At 40.2% G+C, this 24,442-nt stretch overlaps 1 protein-coding gene across 13 annotated transcripts in view; it reads right to left on the bottom strand.

Moving 5' to 3' along the window:
* Positions 1 to 24,442, bottom strand: part of LOC103482353 (uncharacterized) — a 100,630-nt gene that overhangs the window by 16,645 nt on the left and 59,543 nt on the right. For 11 of the 13 annotated variants that reach the window (XM_081601303.1, XM_081601304.1, XM_017301846.2 and 8 more), the window contains 4 exons: positions 3,965 to 5,007; positions 1,798 to 2,052; positions 363 to 543; positions 204 to 269 (listed from right to left, as the gene is read on the bottom strand). In XM_081601303.1, the coding sequence (XP_081457429.1) occupies positions 204 to 269; positions 363 to 543; positions 1,798 to 2,052; positions 3,965 to 5,007 (1,545 nt within the window). Of the gene's footprint in view, positions 1 to 203; positions 270 to 362; positions 544 to 1,797; positions 2,053 to 3,964; positions 5,008 to 12,166; positions 13,820 to 24,442 lie in introns of those variants that run through there. The other 2 variants (XM_017301854.2, XM_017301851.2) reach the window with 2 other exon arrangements.

The following is a 24,442-nucleotide window of genomic DNA, read 5'->3' as shown; positions in this document are numbered from 1 at the left end:
AAGAATTAATATATTTAAAACAAAAGCTGGAGTAAAAATGTAGCAGTAAAAATGTGGTGTATTCAAGTCGGACCTTATAATTTCTGGGGTCATTTTGAAAAAAATCGATTGATATCACTTAGTATTTTCATGAATCAGGATGTGTGATGTCATGATGATGTGTCCTTAATTTATGAATATAAACTGGTGCAATTTTGTGATACCTGTTGAAGTCCTAACAGTGGTGGGCTTCTTCTCTTCTCCTGGTTTGCTGCTGTCAGTTTTAGAGGCTGAAACAGACATTGTGAGAAAAGTTGTAAATGAATCAAAGAGAAAGAGGCCGACGTGCAATAGCTGGGTTATGTCATCCAAACTGAACGTACCCAGAGGCTTTTTGGCTGCAGTAGTAGTAGTTGTGCGAGTGGACGCGGCTGTGCGCACCGATGAAGCGGTTTTGCTGGCTGCAGTGCTCACCGTTCCGTTTTTGGTAGCGGGGCCGGAGGCAGGGTGACTTGTGGTGCCGCTGCCGGCCTTCGGCACCAGGGGGCGCTTCTCTATGGTGGACTGTGACGGGAGAAAAGCAGGGATTCAAAGGCTGCTGGCTGACTGAAATTCAGGTCAGACTTTTTCATCTGTTTTTATATTAGATTCTTTACAACCCCCCCCGTTTCAGGGCTTTCAAAGTTGATAAAAATGTAACTGCATCCTTTTTAAAATCTATCATTTCACATCATGAAGAAAGAGGATTTCATTCTGTTAAACATAATTGCATCACCATGTAGCCCGTTGGATGATGCCATGCTCCAAATCCAGCCCAGCCATCCTGAACTGAGTCACCTGCACCCCAGGGGGCCGCGGGCTAAATAAAGGCAGACAGCGCCTGGGTTACCGCCATACTGGCTGCATTTGACAAGCTCACCAACAGATTCGGACAGAGAGGTGGATTTCAAGAAACTTTGGATGTTACAACTGAAACCTACGGTACAAAGTGAAGAAACAATTAGTTTGAGGAAGTTTTTAAAAGCTTCTAGGAATTTGCCATTTTAATTGAGAAAATGTAAAATAAACAAAGCAAGTTGCACAACTGAAGCTGATTTATCTCTCAAGATTGAACATCTGAATAGACTCCACTGGGTCATGCTGCGAAAATGACAGACATCAATCAATAAACTTAAACTATCTATGGTTTTATGAAACCTGGGCAAACAGTTATAAAAGCAAATGATTTGTAGTTTTCTAATTTTGTTTTTCCACATAAAAAATGAAAAATGTAATGTGCATCTTAGTCGGCCCCTTTTACCTTAGTGTAAAATGAGTTCACATCCATGCAATTTGATCAAGCTGCAAATCAAGAATAAATATTAAAGTCCACTAGTGAACTCATAACATCACGATGAACTTCAACATGTAACTCAGGCCAGGTGTGGATTTTTAAAGCAGTGTTAGGTTAGAGATCCCTGTCCCATGCTCACAGAGCACTGTTCAATCCATCATCTGATCATTTGATTCTGGTGTGTTGACCAACGGTGACATTTAAGACATGTCAGCCATCAGCCTTTGAACCCTTGAACCTTTAAATGCCCTCTGTTAACTCTGGACAAACTGCAGAGGTTCAAAACTCAGGCAGGAGAATCTGTTCATAAATGATCTATTGGTTGTGTGTTCCATAAATCTGGTCTTTATGGAAGTGTGCCAAAGAAACTTGCCATGTATGAGAGGCAGTAGAAATGTAATATGTATCTAGCTGTATTCTGTGTGAAGTAAACTTTGAGATTGTTCCTACAGAGCTTTTCGTAAACCTTCATCCTGCATGCTTACCTTCGATTTAACATCTCGTGTGCCTGTGGTGGTGAAGGGTTGGGATGATGGGCGACTAGTGGAACTGGTAGGGGGTCGTTTAGGCCCAGCAGCGCTTGTGGAAGCTGTCTTGGGTGTGGTTGTTTTTCTGTCTGTGGTAGTGCTGGTGGAAGTGGGTGTGGGGCGTTTGGCAGTGGCTGCGGTTGAGCCACCGGCAGGAGCAGTGGCTGGCCGCGTTTTGACAGCACCGACCAGTTTTGTCACCCCGGTGGCAGGCTGCCACGACAGGTCAGTGATGGAAGGCAAAATAAAGAGAAGAAGCAAACAGAAAAAAATAAAACATCAAATCATAGGTAGTGGCAGAGGGGCTAAGAAGTGCAAACAGCAATTCAAGAAAAAAACGTAAAAATAATATGCTGTGAATTTTTTTATTATAAGGATAAAAGCTTAAAATAAAGATAAACAAAACTGAATCTGAAGCATAATCAATGCATACTGTAAATGCTTAATGACTGATGAGTTACAAGTTAAATATCCAGCCTTTTTTCCAATCGCTGACCCTCGTTACCTACATGCTACATGTTGTTAGCACTCAGCTATATTCAGGATCAGTGAGATGATCAGGTAAAATGCAAAACATGTGTTAAATGTTCATTCAAGCTGTTACTTAATGGAATCAAGCAGGGAGAAGTTAGCAAATTTCAGGAAGGCTGGATTTAGCTTGGCTAAGTTAGCCAAGCTAAATTAGCCAAGTTTTCTAGAGGAAAACTGGACTTTTCCTCTAGAAAAGCCCAGTTTAATCTCTTCCAGAAGATGCTGGATTAGAAAACGTTGGCAGTCTTATTGGAATCTCACATTTAAGGTAATGGTAGATGTTTGCAGCTAGCATAGCTGAGTGTGCTAAATGTGCTAAGTTGCAATTCACTCATATAAAATTCTAAAGATGTTGATTTGTAACCACCTGTGAAAAATTAGGTTAACAACCAGAATTTCATGACTTAAATTATTTAACAACACTTCAGAATTGTGTGCATCCAAACAGTCCTTTGCAAGTATTCATTTTGTGAAAAATATTTTCATAAGGTATTACATTCCAGGCATGCAAATTCTGGATGCCGGTAATATATCTGCCTTGCTGGATAGGATTTCACTGTGCCCAATTCCCACGCTTGGTGCATAATTTGTAATGGTTGTGAGGCTAAAGCTAATCAGTTAATGGAGACGTTGTGGTGAAAAAAAAGGAATGTGTTACAGTTACATGTTTTCCTGATATAGTGCAAGTCTAATGTTTATGTTGTGTTTTATTCCCAAGTAGCTCTGCACTTTAAACCTGGAGGATTTTACTGTATTTACAGATCTTTAGTGATGAAAGACACGGCATATTCTCCAGCTGTGGGCTGTTTTTGACAGAGATATTGTTTTAGATTCAGCATTTCATTTAAAGGCAGTTAAATCTTAAATTTATTGTGCTTACTGGAACAACATTTTGTAGGGGTGCACTGATAAGATTTTTCTGCCTGATCACTGATCATGTTCTTTAAATAGTCTCACCTGCCAATTCAGATTTTGGTCAACGCCACTTTTTTTTTTGTCTGAAAAGTCACTAAATATGGCGACAAAGTCCCACTAAGTTGGCAAGAGTGGGATGATTATTGTTAGCTGCACATGTGCAGACATGACCTGGTGGGTGGGTCAATCAGTCCTCCCTCAAGGCAAAGAGAAAGGGGACAGTAGGTGATTCAGACATCTGTGGCGGTAGATAAGATTGGTTTCAAATGTGTCAGCCAATCATCGTTACCCAAAATTAAGGAAATCGGGTCCGATTTATATGTGCACTCCTAATGTAGTTCTTAATTGTCTATAACCAGTATCAGCAGGTGGAATTTTGTCACAAAATATTTGATTGGTGCATCAGGATTTTGTGGTAAAGCTCAGCTCATAGATAATAACCTCCAAATGTTTCAAGAATGTCTAATTTTTTGTTTGTGATGAATCATAACTTCGTTTAGGTTTTGGTACAAGTCAGACTTCCTCTGTTTAGAACTGGAGTGATGGATTATATGTTAATCTGTATCGACATTGCAGTCTTCTGAAAACATGACTACGACTCGTTTTGATGGTTTATGTGGGGCAATCTATAGCCTCCATGCAGAGGTTGTAGATCGCCTCTGCATGGAATAAGTCCTACCTTGGTCTTCCTGTCTCCAGCTGACAGGTCCTTGCTTGCTGTTGCGCTGCTTCCGTTGGTCGCAGCCTTCACAGGTTTCTTTGCCTTGTCTCCATCTGCTTTGACAGCCTTTTCCTTCTTACCGTCTTTCTTCTCTATTGTCTTTTTATCCGCCTTCTCCTTTTCTGTCTTCGGTGCTTCTTTTTCAGTAGGCTTCTCCAGAGGCTTGGCTGCATTGTCCTTTTTCTGCACCGTCCTGGCTTCCCCAGTGTCGGTCTTTTCTTTCTCTGCGGCTGCCTCGGTTTTCAGCTCCACATCGGCCTTCGTCTCTGTCTTATTGTCAGCGGGGTAAAGCTGCTGCTCTGAAGTCGTTTCCACTTTGTGCTGGCCTTTGTCATCCTTTATCTCTGATTTTTCTGCCATCTCATTTGTTTTGTTTCCTGCTTTTTCTTCCACCTTGGTATCCTGGACCTTGTCCAGCTTTTCTGCATCTTCCACTTTCTCGCTGGGCTTGCCTTCCACTTTCTTCTCCTCCTCTTTGGACTTCTCGTTTTCGTCCACATTTTCGGCTTTCTCACTGTGTTTGTTCTCTACTTTCTCTTCCTTTTTCAGTTTCTCGTTGTTGGTGATCTTCTCTACATTATCGTACTTGTCCTCCATCTTGTCGATCATCTCCACCTTTTCGGTCTTTTCCACTTTGACAGGTGATTCTTCCATCTTGGGCTTTTGCTCCTCCTTCTCTTCCTTGAGTTGGACGGTTTGCAGTTTCTCCATCTCCTTGTCTTTTAGCTTCTCTGTTTCCTTTTGATCATCCACTCTTTCTGCCTGCTTCTCCATCTCCTTTGTTTTGTCTGCTTGTTTTTCCTCTTTGACATTTTCTGCCTCCTTATTGTTTGCTTTCTCCTTTCCCTTTTCTACCTCATTTGCCACTTTGACCAAACTTTCATTAGTGGTGAATTCAACCTTCACGCTCCCGTGCTCAGCTTTGTTCAGCACATCAAAAGCCTCCACCTTCTGCACACCATCCTCCTGTTTGTCCTTCTTCTCTGTCTTGTCAGATTTAACTGCAGACAAAGGAAAGGGAAAAAAGGTTATTAAATCGTAGAGGCAGATAATCCTAAAAATCTTTAAAGTGTAAAAAGCAATTAAATAAGTTACTTTTTGTTCTGTGATAAGGAACCAATTTAAATCTTTGCTTCAAGCAACAGAAAACCCAAAACAAAGCTAATGCTATAATGATGACAGATATAGGAGATATAACTAATTCAGCCACAAGATCACTGATCTTGTTGTTTGTGAGTATAAAGTTGTCAGGTAAGAAATCATCTGTTGTTCAGTGTGGTTTTTAAATAAATCAGCCACCAATGTCTGTACATGTTCATTCTGCATAATTTTACCAGTGAGAACTAGCTGAAATAGTGAGTCTTTTTTTTCAGTGTCTGAGCTAATTGAACAGCAGACTATCTGTAGTTCAACTCAGCTGTGTAGCACTTTGTTGAAGCACCTTCTAAACACCGTTATAAGCAAACGAATGGTTCTTGATATAAGGTTTTGGCAGAAAAGTTCATTTTGCACCATAGCATAAAACATTTTGCACCATAGCATAAAACATAACCTGATTAGGTACCGATTAGGTACCTAAAGATAAGACTTTAAGCTACTTCCCTTCACTATCGCTAAGTTTTAATAGATTAATAATTAACTTATTCTGCGGACAATATTTGTTGGGGGAATTGAGAGTGCGGAAGCATCAGTGTAAAAGTGCTGCTCAAAACAGGAGAAGAAATTGTATTGACCTGAATGCGGACAAAATGATTATTTTCAGCTCCAAATTCATGTCCAGTAACTTAAACAAAAAAAAAAAAACATACAAAAACGTTTGTGCAACAATCACTTGTCACAGTTTCATGTAAAGACAATCTGAAATTACTGAAAAAAACCAACAAGTAATTTCTCCACTGAAGTAAGTCCAATAAAATTGCCTTCAAAACTCACAAACAAAATATTCGAAAGAAAACTGTTTAGGAAGCTGAAATGATCAGGCACAGTGCTACTTGACACACTATTGGCATGCGTTTGCATCGCAGCCAATACAGGAGTGTTTTTCCATTTTCTTTAGCGGTATGCTCACCATACAGGAAAAAAGAAATCAGAATGAGAATGTAAACAATCAGAGGAGGGCCAAGACAAAGAGATAAAGACAGGACTGGTCTTCGATCGTGGTGGCTGAGAGCCAGAGAAGCAAATATTGATTATCACATATAAAAAGATGGGAGTGGAGAGGAGAACATACAAGAGATGAAAAGGGAAACTAAAGAAGAAAAAAGAGAATCAGGACATTTGTGAATAAATTTGTGTCTTCAGGTAGAATTGAATATTTGATATAATCCCAGCCTGGTAATGAATGGTTCTTCCTTTTGTTTGTACCCTTTCTAACAGAACTGGTGTTTTTGACCACTGTCTTGAACATAAAGCGGCCAAATCCTCAAACTGTGACATCTGACCCTTTGCAGAGATCACAAACAGGTACCTCGCTGTAAGATGCAGCAGCTTAAACAAAGACTTCACTTTCTGTGCTGTAAACATGAAGGGAGCTAGCAGATCAACCTGATCTTTTAATTAGGGCAGTAACCCGATACGTGTCACAGCTGTGAAAAGCCTGCAGAAAATGGCTTCATTAAAACTACCAGCGGGAGCTTCCCCCCAGGCTACTTTCCCTCTAACACTTTTCCTCCTGCAAGCATCTCATTCCCACAAACTGGATTTCTGCATTTTATTTCTTCATATCATATAACCTTACATCCAGTAACATTTTAAGTAATCTATTGGTTGGTTTAGCTAACTGCTGGTTAGCTAAACCAACAGTAAACTTGGATTAGCCAACAGTTAGCAACAATGCTAAACCAAGTTTATCAGCTAACTTTAGTTAGGCAGCTAACAAGGGTTAGCTAACTAGCTAAACCAAGTTTAGCTAACTTGGTTTAGCTAACTGTTGATAGTCTGGGGCTAGAAGCACCCAGCATGGAGAAAGGAGGTCTTCAGAAGATGATTTCATAGAAACAGGATAATACAATCATTGTTCTCAAGGTTCTGTAAGGGCTAACAGTGTAGTGTTTTACAGGACATGGCTGATAATCCTCCACATTTGGCAGCAGAGAACAATGAGCATCTGGGTGCAGCAGGCCAATTCATTTCAAGGTTTCATTAGCATAATGAGAACACTTAAAGCTCATTTAGGGCTGTAACAGCTTAAACTCTCCCAGAGAGCTCTGCTTCCACTCAGTGGTTTTTGTTCTTGTTGTTTCACGTTAAAATATGCAGACTCTGCTCTTCTATTCTAGCTCCGCTTAAGGCCGTTTCTAATAAAAATCCATGCTGGGAATTTGGATATTTATGCTGCTCTATTCCATCGTCCCATTATGATGCACAGCTTATTGTTTGGTAAACAATTGCAGACTAGTTTCCGAAGCACTTTTTAGCGGCCCCAAGAGGATTATGTAATTGGCTTGTACAAGACACTGCCCTAACGAAACCCGTCACTGTTTAGTGAAAAAAAAAACACTTTAAATGAAAGTGTAGGGTCTTAAAGTGATGGGATAAAATCAATCTAAGAGGTGATACAGCTACATTTGGTAGACATATTAAGCAGCTGTTGAAAGGTGATGGAAAAGAGACATAGATTTTTTGTTTTTTTTTCTGAAAAATAAATTGCATTATTTTCACAATAAAATGATTGGCATTGTAAGACTTGTGTTTGCAAAAAGAATAGCATTTATTTTTTTTCTGCTTCTTTAAGCAAAAGATGACCAGTTTTAGAGTGATGGCCCTGTAACAGACTGGCGACCTATCCAGGGTGACCCCGCCTCTCACCCGGAACATTAGCTGGAGATAGACACCAGCAACCCTTCCGACCCCACACCCTCCCGACACCCTTTTCTTACACAAGGGTGTAAGAAAATCCCGACCCCACTAAGGGACAAGGGTGTAAGAAAATGAATGAATGAACGAATGAATGAATGAATGAATGAATGAATGAATGAATGAATGAATGAATGAACAGATGGATGGACGGATACTCTTAATGACTCTGCGGTAAACACAAAGCCCTTTCAAAAGCATTTCAACATCATCTAGGTCAAGTCACAAGTAACAAGTGAATTTAGTGCACCTGAATGCAGTAGTTAATTCTATTTTAAAATATGAACATTAAACTTTTGAGTTTTCAAATTTTAATCTTTAAAATTATTCATCTTAACATGCAAAAATCATATGTGATTAGGCCTGTCATGATAACAAATTTTGCTGGACGATTAATTGTCTAAAAAATTATTGCAATAAATGATAATATTGTTTCAAGACCTTTTGACACTGATTTAATGGAAATGACGTAATAATGCATGCGATTTCCTGCCATAGGTAGATACACTTTATTTTCAAAAGAACACATAACACTGGAACTTATAAACTAAATAAACAAAACAACCAAAAACAAAAATAAAATGTATTCTCAGTCTCCATTAACAAAATGTACTTGAATAAAAACTAAACAACATAAAGCCAAAGTGGAAATAAATACTGCATTCAACCAAAAGAGTGCAGATATGAAATCTGTATACTGTATTGCCCTTCAGTAATCACTAGATTTAAATAGAGAAGATGGGCACATCCGACTACCTAATGCAGTAGTTAATACTACACCATTTTTTGCCCCTATTTTCCCTTTGCGACAATCTTAGATCTTGGCCGATCTAAGATTGTCGGTGATTTCGTTACCGATCATCTTGAAGTGTGTGGTGTGTTACGGTAGATCGTCGTGGCCGCTCATATCTAAATCAGGGGGTTTCCCCGACTGGGAGCTTAATGCTGAATGTGACAAGTAGCCAATCAGAAAGCGCGGATTCTCCTCCGCGCTTTCTGAGGGGAAATTACGGAGGGGAATCCCAAACAGCTGACACGGCGCAACACGAAGTCCAGCGGACATTGGAGATTATATGTGGAAACAACATTAATATTTATTCAACATTTCGTGCAAAGAATATAGAAATGACAAGGAGAGGAGTTGGAGCCAAATTGCTACCGCAGTTGATAAACCCGGTAAGTTTTCAGCTGTTCTTTGTCAACGTGACATAAATAGGTTATAATTTTCATTTAGTCAGGACTTTACGCTGTGGCTGGACACCACACGGCACGATGAACCCCATCGAATCGTTATATCTGGGATTTCTGTCGGCTAAGGTGTGATCTCTCAGGTTTTGAAAATGGGCCGACAACTCGTGTAATGTGCACTGGACATTAGATTAAAAAAATGAGAAAGGGAAGGTCAGTGGAGAGCACCGGAGCTGAGCCTTTTTTCATTCAGTGTAATCAAAAGAAAGAAAAAAGGCAGGAAGAGACGATAAAGCCGATAATTAAAATTAGGTCGATAGGTTTAATTTATCGTGCGATTAACTGATTTATCGTTTATCGCGACAGGCCTATGTGATGCTTTAAAATATTGTACTATATTTAGCTGATTAGAATAAAAAAGTATCAGTGTAAAAATTAATGCAAGTACAAGAAAATAGAGATTATAGCCTGTTAATATCAAATTTCAGGGTGTATGAAACATGAAATACTTTTTACCTCATCTTTGGTGAGTTTTCTTCTAATCAGTCAAACTTGGAGAAGTTTTAAAATGATTATGTTTAACTACAACAACAAGTGATATGCTGTGTAGTATGAAGTGAACAGCTCAGAATGCTGTACTAACTCCCCCAGACCTGTGAGTGGCGCTAAACATAAAGTGTGGGACATGACCAGAAAGAACAACAAGAAAACAAGATAGGGAAACAACAAAGTGTGAGTGGAGTTTTTGTAAAACGTTTTGCATCAAGAAAACCTTTAAGATGTTCTCTCATTGTTGTCGTAAACTATGAACATGTAAAGACTTTCTTTGCATGTTCTGGACATTTAAGTTGGGTAGATACAAGTTGTCACTAAAGTAACACCCTGTGGTTTTTCATTCCATGGTGTCAGGGGTATTGCTGGTGTGTCTACATAAGATGGCCAAGACTGGTCCTTCCAAACATTTTTAGACCAACACCATAATGGCAATTGGCAATGTTCTGTCGAGAAAACCCTAAGTTCAACTCAGTTATGGTATAAGAGGAGACCATTTTAATAGCTTTCATGGAGGCTGATGCAGGCTGGCAGCCAGACAAGAAGTTAAGCTCATTTCTTAGGCAGGTTTTCCTTTTGTTGCAATAAGATGTGGTAGGTGATCTTCACAGTCTGATGTGTTACTAGTGGATGAAAATCCACCAAAAGAAACACAATTTTCAAAAATGTCACTGCACCTGCTACGCTTTGAAATGCCGTAGTTTGACTGACAGTTATTGTCAAGACAACAACTGTCAAACAAATTACATGGCAGAAGATAAAACAGCGTGAAGAGTAAAATACCATTATCCGGATTGCAGGGCCTCTTCTTAAACAGATTGTGCATAATGCGACAAACGTCTCTTGGTGCGGTCTGCCTCAAGGGACCAAGTTATCAGGAAGTTTATTATTGACTTCACATCCCCATTAGTTCTAACTAACACGACCTCGCTGTGTTAGAACGAGGTTGTGTTCTAACACAACCTCGCTGTGTTAGAACGAGGTTGTGTTCTAACACAACAGCGCAGCCTATCTTCAAGACAACCTGTAAGTCTGATGACCTAGAGCCACGGTTTGACTGACCTTCAGACATTCTTATACTACAACTCTACTACAGACAAAACCACCTTTGCCCTCTAGTGGCCTTTTTTTGCCAGGTCAGGTATTTTTATTCCTGTGAAAGTCTTTCAAATTTCTTCATCTTAAAACTTTATTTCTCTAATTCATTACATCTGTTAAAACTATCCACCAAATTCATTCATGCCTTATGCTACACTTCATCTCGTCATCGGCACATCTGCTCTGCACTCACGTGTACTGCTAATGCCTTTTAACATTGTCTGGAAACCCCACCCCTCCATTTTCCTCTTTGTTTTTCTTACCATCATCCATTCTGGAGACACACGGCAAAGACAAAGCCACCACTACAGATCCATGTTTTGCTTTTGCTTTTGTTGGATAACGGCTTAAAAAACCAGACTGAAAATGCTTGAGCTTGTAAGACTGGCACACATCAGCAGCTACAGATATCTACCAATGACCTTCCTATGAATGCAAGCAGATCAGTGCAGCACAACACAACCTCGGGCTAGATGACTCTGCCATGCTTCTGTTTAAACTTCACTGTAGTAGAAAATAAAGAATGATGCCCCTTTAATCCTCTAGTGGTCAGGCTGGCTGTCTCTGCCAGACTCAGCCTTGTGCCTGGTCTGAAAACAACCTCAGCATGCCAACAGAAAAGGAGGAGGAAGTGAGACAAAGAGAGCCGGCATGATATGAGTGAAAATAGTGTGGGAACGAGACAATTTGATGGAGTAAATGTTGTGAGCCATTTTTCAGTGACATAACTGCATTCAGCTTTCCTGATCTGCCCATCTTCACTGGAAAATTGAGGAGCAACAGGAAAACAAGAAAAATAGAGGAAAGATCTAGAGCAATGTAGCAGTTTGGAAAATTGGTTTCGATGAGGACTCGCATTCACTCCATCTATCACAATGAGCCAGGCTGACCCCGAGTACCAGTGTTACCTGGAGGGGATTGGTTGTATAGCAGCTATACGACCGATCACTGCAACCTCCTATGCTCTTCAAAGGAAGAAAACAGACAGAAAACCGTAACCCCCTCACCCTAGTGGTTACTATTCACAATCTGACAAGTGATTATGTGTGCTCAGTTTGTGCAAACCTGAGGCTTATGAGCAAAGTACAACTGAATATCATCAAATTATCAGGCTTTCCAGCAGGTGGCTGATTTCGACTCCTAACTGGCCTTTATGCTATTTTCTACCTAAGTAGTCATTTGACATTTTTCATCTTTGAATGGAAACACATTCCAAATTGCAGGTCATCCTGAGTTCAGACACCCAGATCTGATCTGAAATTTCTCTGAGACAATAAAAAAAAATGCATTTATAACATTACCAACACTACAAATCAATATTCCGTGTGCACGTTGGAGGCTCTTTTAGGCTTTTAAATCCTTAGATAGAAACGGTCCCAATTCATCTATATAACAAGTCATTTCATAAATATGCAAGAAAATCCCCTGAAACTGAAGAGTTAAAACACTAGCAAAGGCTCCACCTACCATCTATGAAGGGGTTTGAGTTGTAGTTGAAATCCAGGCCAGTGCAGCCACTAGTTGCAAGGTCATCAATGCAACCCATCACAGTCCCTACGTTGCCAGCATCAAAACCTTGTTCTGTATTTGTGCTCAGTTCCTGTTCAACTTCAATCCCATAAAACTCTACATTTTTGGGGTCATCAGGTTTAGAAGCAGTATTCTCTTCAGTTAATGAGTCAACAATTAGTGTAGGGTAGATGTCTTCACAACTCAACCCTTTGGGGCAGAGGGGCACTGGAAGCACAATTTCTCCCAGTTCTCTCTCTTCCTTAAGGCCCTCCATTGTGACCTCTAATGGCGAGAGAGGAGAGCCAACACTTTGGTCCTTTAGAGGGGGTAATGGCGACAGGCAGAGCTGGGGCTCGGGTGCAGCTTGACGCAGATCAAGATGTGTGGCACCAGCTGCCGAAAGGGTAGGTGGTGGTGTTGGTGGTTGATCTTCTGCAACAGTCAGTGAGCGCTTCATGGAGTGCGGTGAGCGGCGGGGGCCACCCATGGATGATGGCAGTTGGGTAGATTCTGGTCCCTCTGCAACTGCATACTTATCAGGCAGCTCTAGACTTGAGGGTACCGACAAGTGAGAACACTCAGACATTGCTCGCCTCATTGCCTTCCTCTGTTGCTGAGCTCGCCCCATAAAACAGGGTTCCAACTCCTCATCTTCCTCAACCTCCTCTTCTTCACTGTTATTGTCTGACAAGCCCTCAATTAATCTTTCGTCTCCAAGGTCAGACAGTACTCCTGTCGCATTCTTTTCACCCTTGTCCAGGTGGTTATCATTCAGTTCTCCACTGATGGGATAAGTAGGGGCTACCTGAGGCATGGCAAACTTTGGGCTGGATTCAGAAAATGTTTCAGACAGAGGGTTTTTGCATACTGTAGCCCCTGTTAAAGAGATTTCAGCGGAGTCTGGAGGTGCTGCACTTGTGGATGATGACAGCTCCATATGTCTGGTTGGAGATCCAGGAACTGGTGACAGGGAGATCCTGGTGCTGCCTATAGCAGAATGTAGTCGACCTGGGGATGCTGGGGAAGGAGATGGGGAAGAGGAGACAGGGCTGTCTGGGCTTTCCCCTGCGCTGCCCAGTGATGTGTTACCCATAGAGGTGCTGCTTGAGATGCCCTCACCTCTGCCAGGCACCTTCAGTGCTCTCTCCATGCTGCCCATGCCTGGCTGTTCAAAGAAGCACAGTTTATCTTCATCTGTGAGTCCGGCTGACATAGGTCCACTACCCATCACCATGCCCTGTGGGGTGCCCATTTCAATGCCTGAAGGTTGCTGCCAATCCCAGCCCTGAACCGGCATTGTGGGTGGTACCTTGCACAGCTCACTGTACTCTGAGAAGGGAGAGCCCGGCTGCTGGTCGGAGAGAGAAGACATGCTCTCTCTCCTTTCTGTTCAATTTGGACCTCTTCCTATGTTCCCAAGTCTGTCTCTTTCCAAGTCTTGGATGACAAAAAGAAATCTTCACCACTTTTCTGCCTAAATCCTTTGTTGTCCTCCGTTGTTGTTCTTTTGCGTTTGGTCACTCAGGTGTGCTCCGTTTCCTGTGTCAGTGTGGCTCTCTGCTCTGAACTCAATCACACACTGATACGAACTGAACCAGTCTGCTGCTTCTCTCTCTCTTTCTCCCTCTCTGGTCCTCATTGCTTATTGCAGTCATCATGTGACCTAGTTGTGGATTTCAATTGGCCTCAGTCAGTTCCTAGATTCCGCCTACTATGGTGGAGTGAGTTAGCCCCCTCCTCTTTCTTTCCCCCACTGTTTTCCTGCTCTCCCATCCAGCCCTTTCTTTCTATTGCTGTGGCTCTTGGCAAAATGTAAATCGTACACACAAAACTTTGTCTTCCCCTTGGGGAACCTTGAGTGTGGGTCAAGAAATGGTACAGTAGGGAAAACTGGATACGAACTTCAGAAATGTGTGAATCATACATTCCACAAATTTGCACCTAACTTGTATGAACACAGCTCTCACATCCAATTCAAATGCCTTATTCAGGCATTTGTCTAGCTACAGTATATGCTCAACTCACACTGTTTGGGGTTCATAGTTTCTTAATTTTTCTATACTTTAATTTTCTCAGTCCCAAAGATAAAGTAAATGTCAAATCAAACTTCTTTCAGGTTTCTTTATTAACCCTGCTAATCATTCTATAAAGAATCTCTAAATTTTGTGGGTTTATTTGCTTTGTATGGAAATTAGGAACAATTTAGCAGAATAGTAATTGAGACAATTTAAGAGTATTGCTAGAAGGACAGATACATACTATGTATTATGCTGAGTCTGAACAACCTTCCTTCTGTACCTCCATATAGTACATACATTTAGTCCATACATGTATGTGTTGTCTGTTACTCAGAAATCATTCTGACATGAAGCCTGGAGAACATTTCTGAGAGACAGACATGCTTATGCATGCACGGATACAGTCATACACGCACTCTTCAGGCTGAATCAGACAAAAACGGCATGTCATAGCATTTAGTGTTTGACAGGATTTTAGCTTTACTTTCTGCAAACATTTACTCTTACGTCCATTTTGTATCTACAACTCTAAATCTGAATGTGTTTTAATGAATTCTTCTGTTGGGATGTTTTTGATTCAGATTCTAGGGTGAAACATTCTTTCCTTAGCCAACAACAATAAAACACATAAATCTAAGTGATCATGCTTGATTATTTTTGTTAATTTTGTGTAGTATATTTAATATCAGGGTTTTCCACCAGAAGTCTGTGTGGAAAACCCTGGCTTTTCCACAATACACTGTACGCCAGACTTACGCCTAGACACTGAGGGAAACCCTGAATGTATTTACATTTTTCTGCTAAGCCATGTGCACATTGTATTGCATAATCCAGACTTGACAACATTCATAATTACATCCAGTTAAAGACATGAAACAATGGAGCCCAATTTAGCAATGAATCTGATGATAGAGGCAATAATGAACAAGGGATTGACATGATGGTCCAGTGAAGAACCACAGTTTCAAATAGAAGAAATCCAAAAGTCTCCTTTATCTGACATATATCAAACTTTCTTGTACAAAGACAAGTACTTTATTTCTTTCTATGTTAACTGAAGAAAAACATCAACAAAAAGAAAAAAATGTTATTGAAAAAAACAGAATCCGCATGTTTTCAAAGATATGTGATTGCTCAGAAAAATGCAATCAGGGAACCCTTATTTTTTAGGGTGAGAGGGCTCAATATTCAAAAGAAAAATCGAGTCACAGCACAGAATAATGAGATATCTTTTAAATTAGAATCTTTACAAAAAGGAGAAGATGCAACAAAACAAAATGGATCCCAAAACACAGACTTCGGAAACACCAATGGAGACTAGAAGAGGAGGATGTTTTTATCCTGAACCATCCACAAACTGATCAGTCAAATAGGACTTCCAAATTTGTGGCAGTCAGACTGATTGACAAGTAATCTATCATCAAGAGAAACATATAACTCATTATGGTTTCCTACGTTTATATTAAGTAGCTGTCCCATTAATCCAAACCCAGAGTTTGAAAAACAAAATGCATTTCAGAGTAAAGGTCAGTGTGGTGAAAACACACGGGTTATCTGAGGGCATAGAGTGACAGGCTTCTGCTAGGGTGAGTTTAACATCCATTGCCACTCAAACCGGCCAGAAGTCCTGGGGCTCCTGCGGCTGTTGGATTACACTGAGGGCTAAATGTCAGCACAAAACAACAATTTATGAAAAGTCAGATGGGCACATAGGGACACAGCAGGATAAGGAGTGGGAGGCAGATAGACAAGGGCAGACAGATGGAGTCATGAGGCGAAAAATTGAGGGGGATAAGTGGTAACAAAGGATGACGGGAAAAACGGGAGTGAATATTTTTGTGTAGGCTCACAACACAAGACGCCATCAAAGAACCAACAAGCGAGGCTAACAGGTGTTAGCATTATCTAATGCATATTGCGTTTTTACCCAATATTCTAAGGAATACCATAAAAGTAGTGGCGGTGTCACAAGTTTGAGCTGTTATAACGAGGTTAGACCACTTGAGAAAAGCTGTCTTATTGTAGTGACTGACTCAGTTCCCTGCAAAAGGTCATCACAATGTTGTTCTTGACTGTGAAAGGCAAGAAAAAATTATGCCTGGCTTTTAAAATGTTTGCAAAAAATATGTTTGTCGTACATTTGTACTTAGTTCTCCTGAGGAAATATTTTGTAAAACCACACTTCAGATCAGTTTAGTAACTTTTCAGTCAAAAAAAAGAAAAGATTAAGAAAATATCGGTATCAGCCAAAGTTGGAATGGGTAGGTGAGGCTTTTAATGATCTATGATTGACCAGAAAACTCCAATCGGTACAACCCTAGTAATATTTACTCATTCTACTTTGCAAAATAACTCAGTCTAAGCCAGATTGGATAGAAAGCATATGAGAAGAATCATTTTTGAGACTGACAAAAGAAGAGCTTCCCTGCCCTTGATTAAAAAATGCATCTCCACAAAACCATTCAGACATCAGTTTTTCATAATGGGACTGCTGCGTTCCCGACTGCAACATTTTCACTACAAAGTATTTATGTCAAATGGCCATAAAGTTCCAATCTGATCCAAACTCATTCCTCCATATTTATATTTACTGTCTTTGACAGCAAACTGGACCTGTTCTAGGTTTATTAAAGCAATATAGAGAGCTACTGGTCACATGTCTTTCTCTAAAGATCATTGGTTCTGAAACCTGGGTTGATCCTCACTGGTATTAATATTCATTGATAAACACATGCCAGAGCAATCCCTGCTCCACTGCTGATATAACAGCAGCCAGCAGACGATGGGAATGCACTTCAGGGAGGTGGCATTTTCAGCACAGCACAGGCGGATTTGGTATTTTGGTGACCCAACATGAGCTTGACTTCAAGGAAGTGTGAGGAGATACACGACAGGGGTTGTGTCACTAACAATCAGGCACCAGGAAGCACTGATGCAGCTCCAGGATTTCCCTCAGTGTATCATAAGCCTGGCGGACCACCAGGCTTTACTTGCACCCCCATCAGGCTAAGTGTTGTTTGTTTGTTTGTTTATTATAGGTATTTCACCAGTAAAGATAGGTTAAAGAGTCTCTTGAATGAAAAGGTTGGAAGCACAATGGTGATGTAGTATAGTCAGTATATACTATATAGAGGGAGACTGAGGTCAGGTGTCTTTTATTCACCAGAACTCCATAACCACAGCCCATTTTAACTGGTCTACAAGCTAAAAATTTCAGCTAGTATAGTGACAAGTCACAGATGCAGGACCAAAAAATGCTAATTACGATGAAACAAAAATTAATCATTATTTTAATTGTATTTTATACGTTTCCCTTTTTTAAGAGTCTATAGTTTAGTTAGTAGTAATAATGTCTTCCAATAACATAATTACTCTCTCTCTCGGCTGGCCTGGGAACGTCTTGGGGTTTCCCCGGAGGAGCTGGAAGAAGTGGCTGGGGAGAGGGAAGTCTGGGCCTCCCTTCTGAAGCTGCTGCCCCCCCCCCCGCGACCCGACCCCGGATAAGCGGCAGAAAATGGATGGATGGATGGATGGATGGATGGATGGATGGATGGATGGATGGATGGATGGATGGATGGATGGATGGATGGATGGATGGATGGATGGATGGATGGATAACATAATTACCTTGTTATATTTTAAAATTTTTGGTCAACTTTAATCATTTTTTAACTCAAAAAGGCCACCGGATGACTTTCTTAGTGCAAATTGTCTGGACGAAAACCTGCAGCTCACACATTTACAAAATTATTTATAAATTGTTTGTAATGATATATAAATTGTGGCCACTGGATATTGAATTTGACCAGACTTGGGCAAATTCCCAGTGTGTATGCCAGCTGGTTCTTATGGGACTAAATGGTTCCTATCGCTAGTCCAGCCATCAATCAGCTTCAAGCAGCTTCCAACTGACACCTACATGTTTGGACACCACTTAAAGGCAGCCTGTCACCACACTGGGAAGGCGAACCGCGACAGACGTACTCATTCATCAACTCCAACTAACTGCCTGACCGTCTGACACTTTTTACCGAATCTCTTACGAGGCAGGCGGGGCGGCTGCGGACGCACAGGTAGTTTGGACAAACTGGCACCCATGACGTCCCACATACATCTAAATAAAGAGTGATGGCTTCACCCAGTCTGAGTCAGAGACACACTCAACAGCCAGTTTTATATTAGTAGCAATTAGCTTCAGTTATCCAGGAGCTGTCCTTTGAAAGAAAACAGAAAAAAAAAATCACTTAGTGTGCAAAAAATACAGAAAGGAGAGCTGATCACAGGTGTATCAGGAGAGGAAGAGGAGGATAAGACAGGCAATCTTCAGCTGGATCTATTTATAGCTCGGCTGCATCCCGTTTGCTGCCCGTCACAACACCCCCCACTCTCACTAAACATCTATTGTTTCTCTTGGTAGCCTCTGTTCCTGTTAGTCGCTGAAGCAACTGTCTCCTGTTGCTATGGCAACAGGCTCTTGGTAAGTGGGGGGCTGTTCGTGTGTTGGTGGGGAGTCAAGCTGAGGTGGGCTGGGGGATGGATAATGGCAACTAAAGCCAGTTGTGTCAACATGTAAGAGTATGAAGACTGTAGACGTGTTTACGCCCATGTTCCCCCTGCCTGCTGCGTCAGGCGCCATGGGTGTGTTTGTGTAGAAGTTAAAACGTTCTACAGATAATTAATCTGAATAAGATTTTTATTCAGCTGGTGGAACCTCCATAGGTTGTAGTTAATGCTGAAGTTCCTCTGGGTCTTTGGGATATAAGGTCACACCTGTCACCACGGTAATGTAACCAGAACACTTGCTAGCATCTAACCTAGTTCTTTCATCCATAGTCATGGGTTCCCAGTTGTTTTTACTCCCTTGTTCTATTGACAAGCTTTCTGTCACTTTAAAATCACTGTTTACATGACGCTCCTACAGAAACACACCAATGCCCGTTAATGTACATAATTATGGTGTTAAAAGTGGATTCTTTGCTGTTTTTGACTTCCTCCCACTGAAGTTTTTGTCTTCTTCTGACAAACACCAACTTCTAGACAGTTCCTTAGCAGCTGCTTCTCCTTCCACAGTTTCCATTGGGCATACAATTGTACAATTTAACATTTCAAATAAATTTGCTTAATGGAAAGTACGGCAATTTTGAAAAAAATTGTTTTGTTTTCAAAAAAAAATTTTGCTGCTAGGATGAGGTGGTTCTTCGTCCGCATCAAAATTGGTTTATTTGGAAAAACCACAATGGAAACCCTTTTTTCACATCATACAAGTCACATGATCAACAACTGGATGTTCCCAGTGGTTCAAACCCCGAAGAAGATGATGACAGGAAGTGGTTGGAGGATCATGGTGGTGTGTGTTTTTTAATGACTTCTGTGAACAAACTCATTCAAATGTGATTTTAACTGTGTTTCTTCTTTAATGTAAACACTGCAGTGCAACATTGTGTTTTTTCGACAGTAGCTGAGTACTGACAAAGTTTTGCGCACATTGGTCATGGAAATGCAGCTACTGTGTTTTGTTACCTCTGATTGTGGTTCTAATTAATCCTTATGGGCTTCTATTAAAATGATGGGCCAGTTAAAAAAACAAAACCCATTTGCACTTCATTCACTCAGAATTCAAAATCAGAACGCAAGAGCTATGGTCTAGAAATACTGTGGTGGTTTGTCACCATACCGCCTATTTTACCATCTCCAATATCTGTTGCTGCTTCCACAGATATGTTAGCTGATCCTTAGTCTCTATGGCAACCCTTGCTCCTTGTTCTGTTTTTCCCCACTCCATCTCGTCTTTTTCCCCAAAGCCACATCATGTCTCAGCCCATCACCATCTGTAAAGAAAACCTAGGCAGGAAAACTTAAAAACAACAGCAACTTGGTGACCTTTAGTGACATTTTACATCCTTTTCATTCCTTTATATCGTGATCTTTCAAACTCGTTCATGTAAATGCTTCACTAAGTAAAAAAGCTAAGTAAAAAGCACCAAAGGGACAAACTGTGATGCTGATAATGGTTTCCATAGAACCTAGGGACATTCACCAGCAGTATGCATATTTAACTGTCCTACTGAAGCTTTCAGGGCAAGTTGTGAACAATACCACCTGCTCATCTGCCTTGTCGGATCATCATTAGGGCTTCATGTCCTCTAATGTAGCAAAGATGGTAGCTGTTTGTCCTCATGCTGCCACAGACAAGCCAAACAAATGAGGATGTTCTCAAACAAACTGTCTTCTCTAATCATAAGCTCAACAGAAGGCTGCAAAAGCTAACAATTATTGCTAGTAGAACACAAAATGGTTGCTTGCTTGCTTCAAACAAAATACTGCAATTACCTCGTTTAAAAAATAAAAAAATCATGTGAACAATACTATGCTTTGGATGAGGCCAACGTGAAGATTTTGGGCCAAATAAAGCACATCAGCACAAGCCAACTGTTAGCCTTACACACTTGTGTCCTGTGGTGTGGATGTATTTTAGTTTTTGCTTGAGTTTCCAGACCAATAGAGAAATTCATGTTTAATGTAAAAACAATATCTAGATTAAGAATCTTATCTTGATTCCAGAATTAGATCACTCATGCTGGCAGCTGTTGCCGTCATCCAATATCATCTCCGCTCCCTGGATATTGAGCTGTTAGCATGTAACAACAGTCCTGAGACCATCATACAGTCTTCAATAAGAGGCCTCTTCAAATGTGTTGCAAGACTGACTGCTACTGGAGATCCTTCCAGCCCACAGCATCACTATCCATGACGACACTTTGAAGACAGTTGAATGAAATGAGCTACAACAACAATTCATTTCCCTTCAGCATAAATACAGTATTTATAAACTGAATCAGTCAATGACACTAGGTCAAAATGATCCCCTAAACAAACTGGATCTTTTCTGTATCTTTCATTTCAACCAGTCAGCCAGCGCCTCAGTTGAGAATACATGTGAGAACCCAACAATCAGAAATGTTCTCAAAGACACTTTTGCCATTTCCTCCCTATTATTTTATTGTGGCAGTGGTATGTACCTATGTGCCCATGACTGCCAGACCTTTATGCTATGAAAGCTGTCTAATCTTATCAAATCAGAAGCTGGTTCTGCCTAAACTTTTCAGCCAACTGTTTGCCTGTCAGCTATTTCTCTTGTCTCAGATCCTGGACAGTCCTCTGCCTGTTGTCTGTTTACTGTCGTTTTCTTTTCTTAGTTCATTTCTTTTGACATATTCCTTTCAGCATTCTCCCATTTTCATTCTTCCTCAAATTTAAAGTTTGAAACATTATCAGAAAAACATGTTATTTTTGAACCAATGCAACTAACATTTAGATGGCAAAAAAGTTTCACATGAGGTTAGCAGCCAATTAGCTAACTGTAATGTGGAACAGTTAGCTAACTAATTGTTAGTGACATGAGGCACAAAATGTCACTTGAGTCTAATGTAAAGCTGTGCTAAGTCTGACAGAAATCCAACAAACATCAACATCATTACTTCACTGTGAAGACACAAAAGAATAAACTTGCCAGAGCACTAAAAGTTACACTCTATAGACCTACTTTCTTAGCTCGCATGCCTAAGCAAAGATACTGAACTGGAAAACGGGTCAACGATGGAAAAGTTTTAGAAGGGCACCACAAAGGATGTTTACTTACATACAGCCTATAAGAATGAATGTTTTTAAGATTCTGAGGATGAATTATTCAGTTATTTTGAAATGGCACTGTGTGTTTTTCAGATACAGTCACTATCTAATACTCCATCACACCATAAGACACTGTAGAATACACAATCATCAGATTAGCAAAACTGCCAATGGATTTTTGGGCATACCCAAAATTTCCACCCCATGATCTTATGAGATCATTTATCTCAGATTGATGTTTACATGATTTAATTACTGGGGGAAATTAAGGTACTCATTTCTAAATATTGTAATTGGTTAGATTCAATTTGATAACTGTTGTTTTTATCATTTTATTTACTGTTGATCTTTACTTTTTATTTAAACTGTATGTCTATATATCTGTGTATATGCAAGTATATAAATATACACATCTCAACGTTCGAAAAGATTTCCGCTCACTGAACTCATAAAACTTCCTCTTTTAAATGTCAGCTTTAAAATGTATCAAATCTAAAGTACGGCCCACACTGCTGGCCCGAAGCCATCTCAGGACAAATCTCTGTAACGTGTTGTTTAGGAATCTTTAGAAAAACAATCTCTGAATGACTCATGCTCTGCTCCTAGTTAGCTGTTGGCTCCTAAAATGGCGCCAACAAGTGAAAAAAACCCTGACATTTCCCCCAAAGCCGTCAAAAGACATTAGCTCACCACAGTTCTGGGTGGTGCCATACTGTACAAATGCCCCTTCCAGGCTACCATCTAGTAGCCTGTTGTGAAGCTTCAGAAAAGAACACTATGTGGTAAAAATGGACCGCTGATACAGTGTATTTACGCCTGTCTGCCTTGTCCTCAAATAGCTTGGGTGACTCAGTTGTGTATTGCATGCGCTTCTGCGTGGGTGTCTGTGTGTCTGTGCAGAGAAACAAGGACTACAAAATCAAACACTTGCAGTTTTTTTAAGAACTAATACATATTTTTAGCTCTGTTTCATAAAAAAAATAATTAAAAAAAACTATGCTTTGGAAGAGAATCTCCAATAATAACAAATGCAAATTTGTAATTCAAATTAATGACACAAAATCTCAATAAGAAATAATTGAACACCACAGTCTATGTTTACCAAGCACCATTTTAGCTGCAGTATCATTAAGGTATGAACAACCTATAAATAATGCCAGAATACTGTGACAAGCTAACCGTTAGCTTCTGAGGATACTGAAGTTAGCATCTGCTTTGAAGTTTCCAATCACTGTTAATCACAGTTTGTGACGTATCAAAGCTCCATAAAAAACATGTAAATTTCATAATTAAGAAAATAATAATAAGCTAAGGTGGTTTACGTTTAGTTGAATATATTTTTAAAAAGTTTAGTGAACGATCTCTGGCTTCTGTTGTGAAAAGCGTTTAGAATTTGTTGTTGGTGATTTGTTGTTTAGTGTGTTTATATCTTTTCTATTCTTTTCACTAATATGTATCTCCAATCTCCAAGCTATTATTACAGTAATTATACAGAGAATAAGCGAGGTATACAATACTATGCACTAGCACCTGCTAGCTAACGTCTATATACTCTATTTTCAGCATGTGAGAGGAATATAGCTGAATGTTAGCAAACTGAAATAATTTAATACCGTCTGATCTCTTGACAAAATATATCACTCTAGATATGATAAAATTGTGTTGGTCAATGGTTAAGTCCTGCACAATAAGTGCTACATGTTAACATCAGTCTTCTCTTGTTTGCCCAGTAACAATGTGGCAAGCAGGTGAGAAAGTAGACCAAAAATTGAAATGTAAATATTTTGATTTTTGTGCTTTGCTAACTTTAAATAAAATGCTAAGCTTCATCTTCTCTTTCCTTTCTTCCCTTGCTCTTATTCAGCGCTCCTTTATCCTCAGATTTATCTGAATCCCTTCCTCTCTAACCCTGCACAGTCTTTATTCTTGTTCCTTATCTTGCCCAACACACCCTATCCTTTCTGCAGGGCTTAAATACCACTTTTAGTGAAACAGATGCACACTTAGACACTGACACAAGCTCTCATTAAAGAGAAAGCCCAGCCAGCTGCACTGCTATACAGTTTTCCTTTTCTTAATCACACAACTATTTGTCAGGTAGACTAAATTCATCAAATGTAAAATACGTGACTAAGGCACTTGTAGAGAAAAAATATACCAAATAGGTAATCAAGGTGTTTAAAGCAATAAATATAGATTCAGGACTGTTTTTTAGTAATCATAGGACAAAAAATGGAAAAGAAAGGCTCTGCACTGCTATGGAAAGATTAGGAGGTATTGATCGAGGAAACTTAATAGCCAAGTTCAGGATGCCACTGATCTGATGGCGAGGCTGGTTCGGTTCTCATTACAGCCACCAAAGGGAGGCAAAGACAGGAAGTGTTGAAAGGAAGGACGAGGAAATGAGTCCCCCCAGAACTCTGCACCTCTTTAAATCACAGCAGCACACACATACAAAACACTTCTGCTGTTAGAAAGGACAAAAACATGCAGTCACAACGATACACACATACACACAAACCAGGACATTCAGAAATATAAACAGGCTGTGATAAACCTCAGCTGATACGTCATGATATCAGCA

This window comes from Poecilia reticulata, chromosome 20 (genome assembly GCF_904066995.2).
Source record: "Poecilia reticulata chromosome 20, P_reticulata-male-v2, whole genome shotgun sequence".
NCBI lineage: Eukaryota > Metazoa > Chordata > Actinopteri > Cyprinodontiformes > Poeciliidae > Poecilia > Poecilia reticulata.
This window is presented reverse-complemented; position numbering and strand designations above follow the sequence as displayed.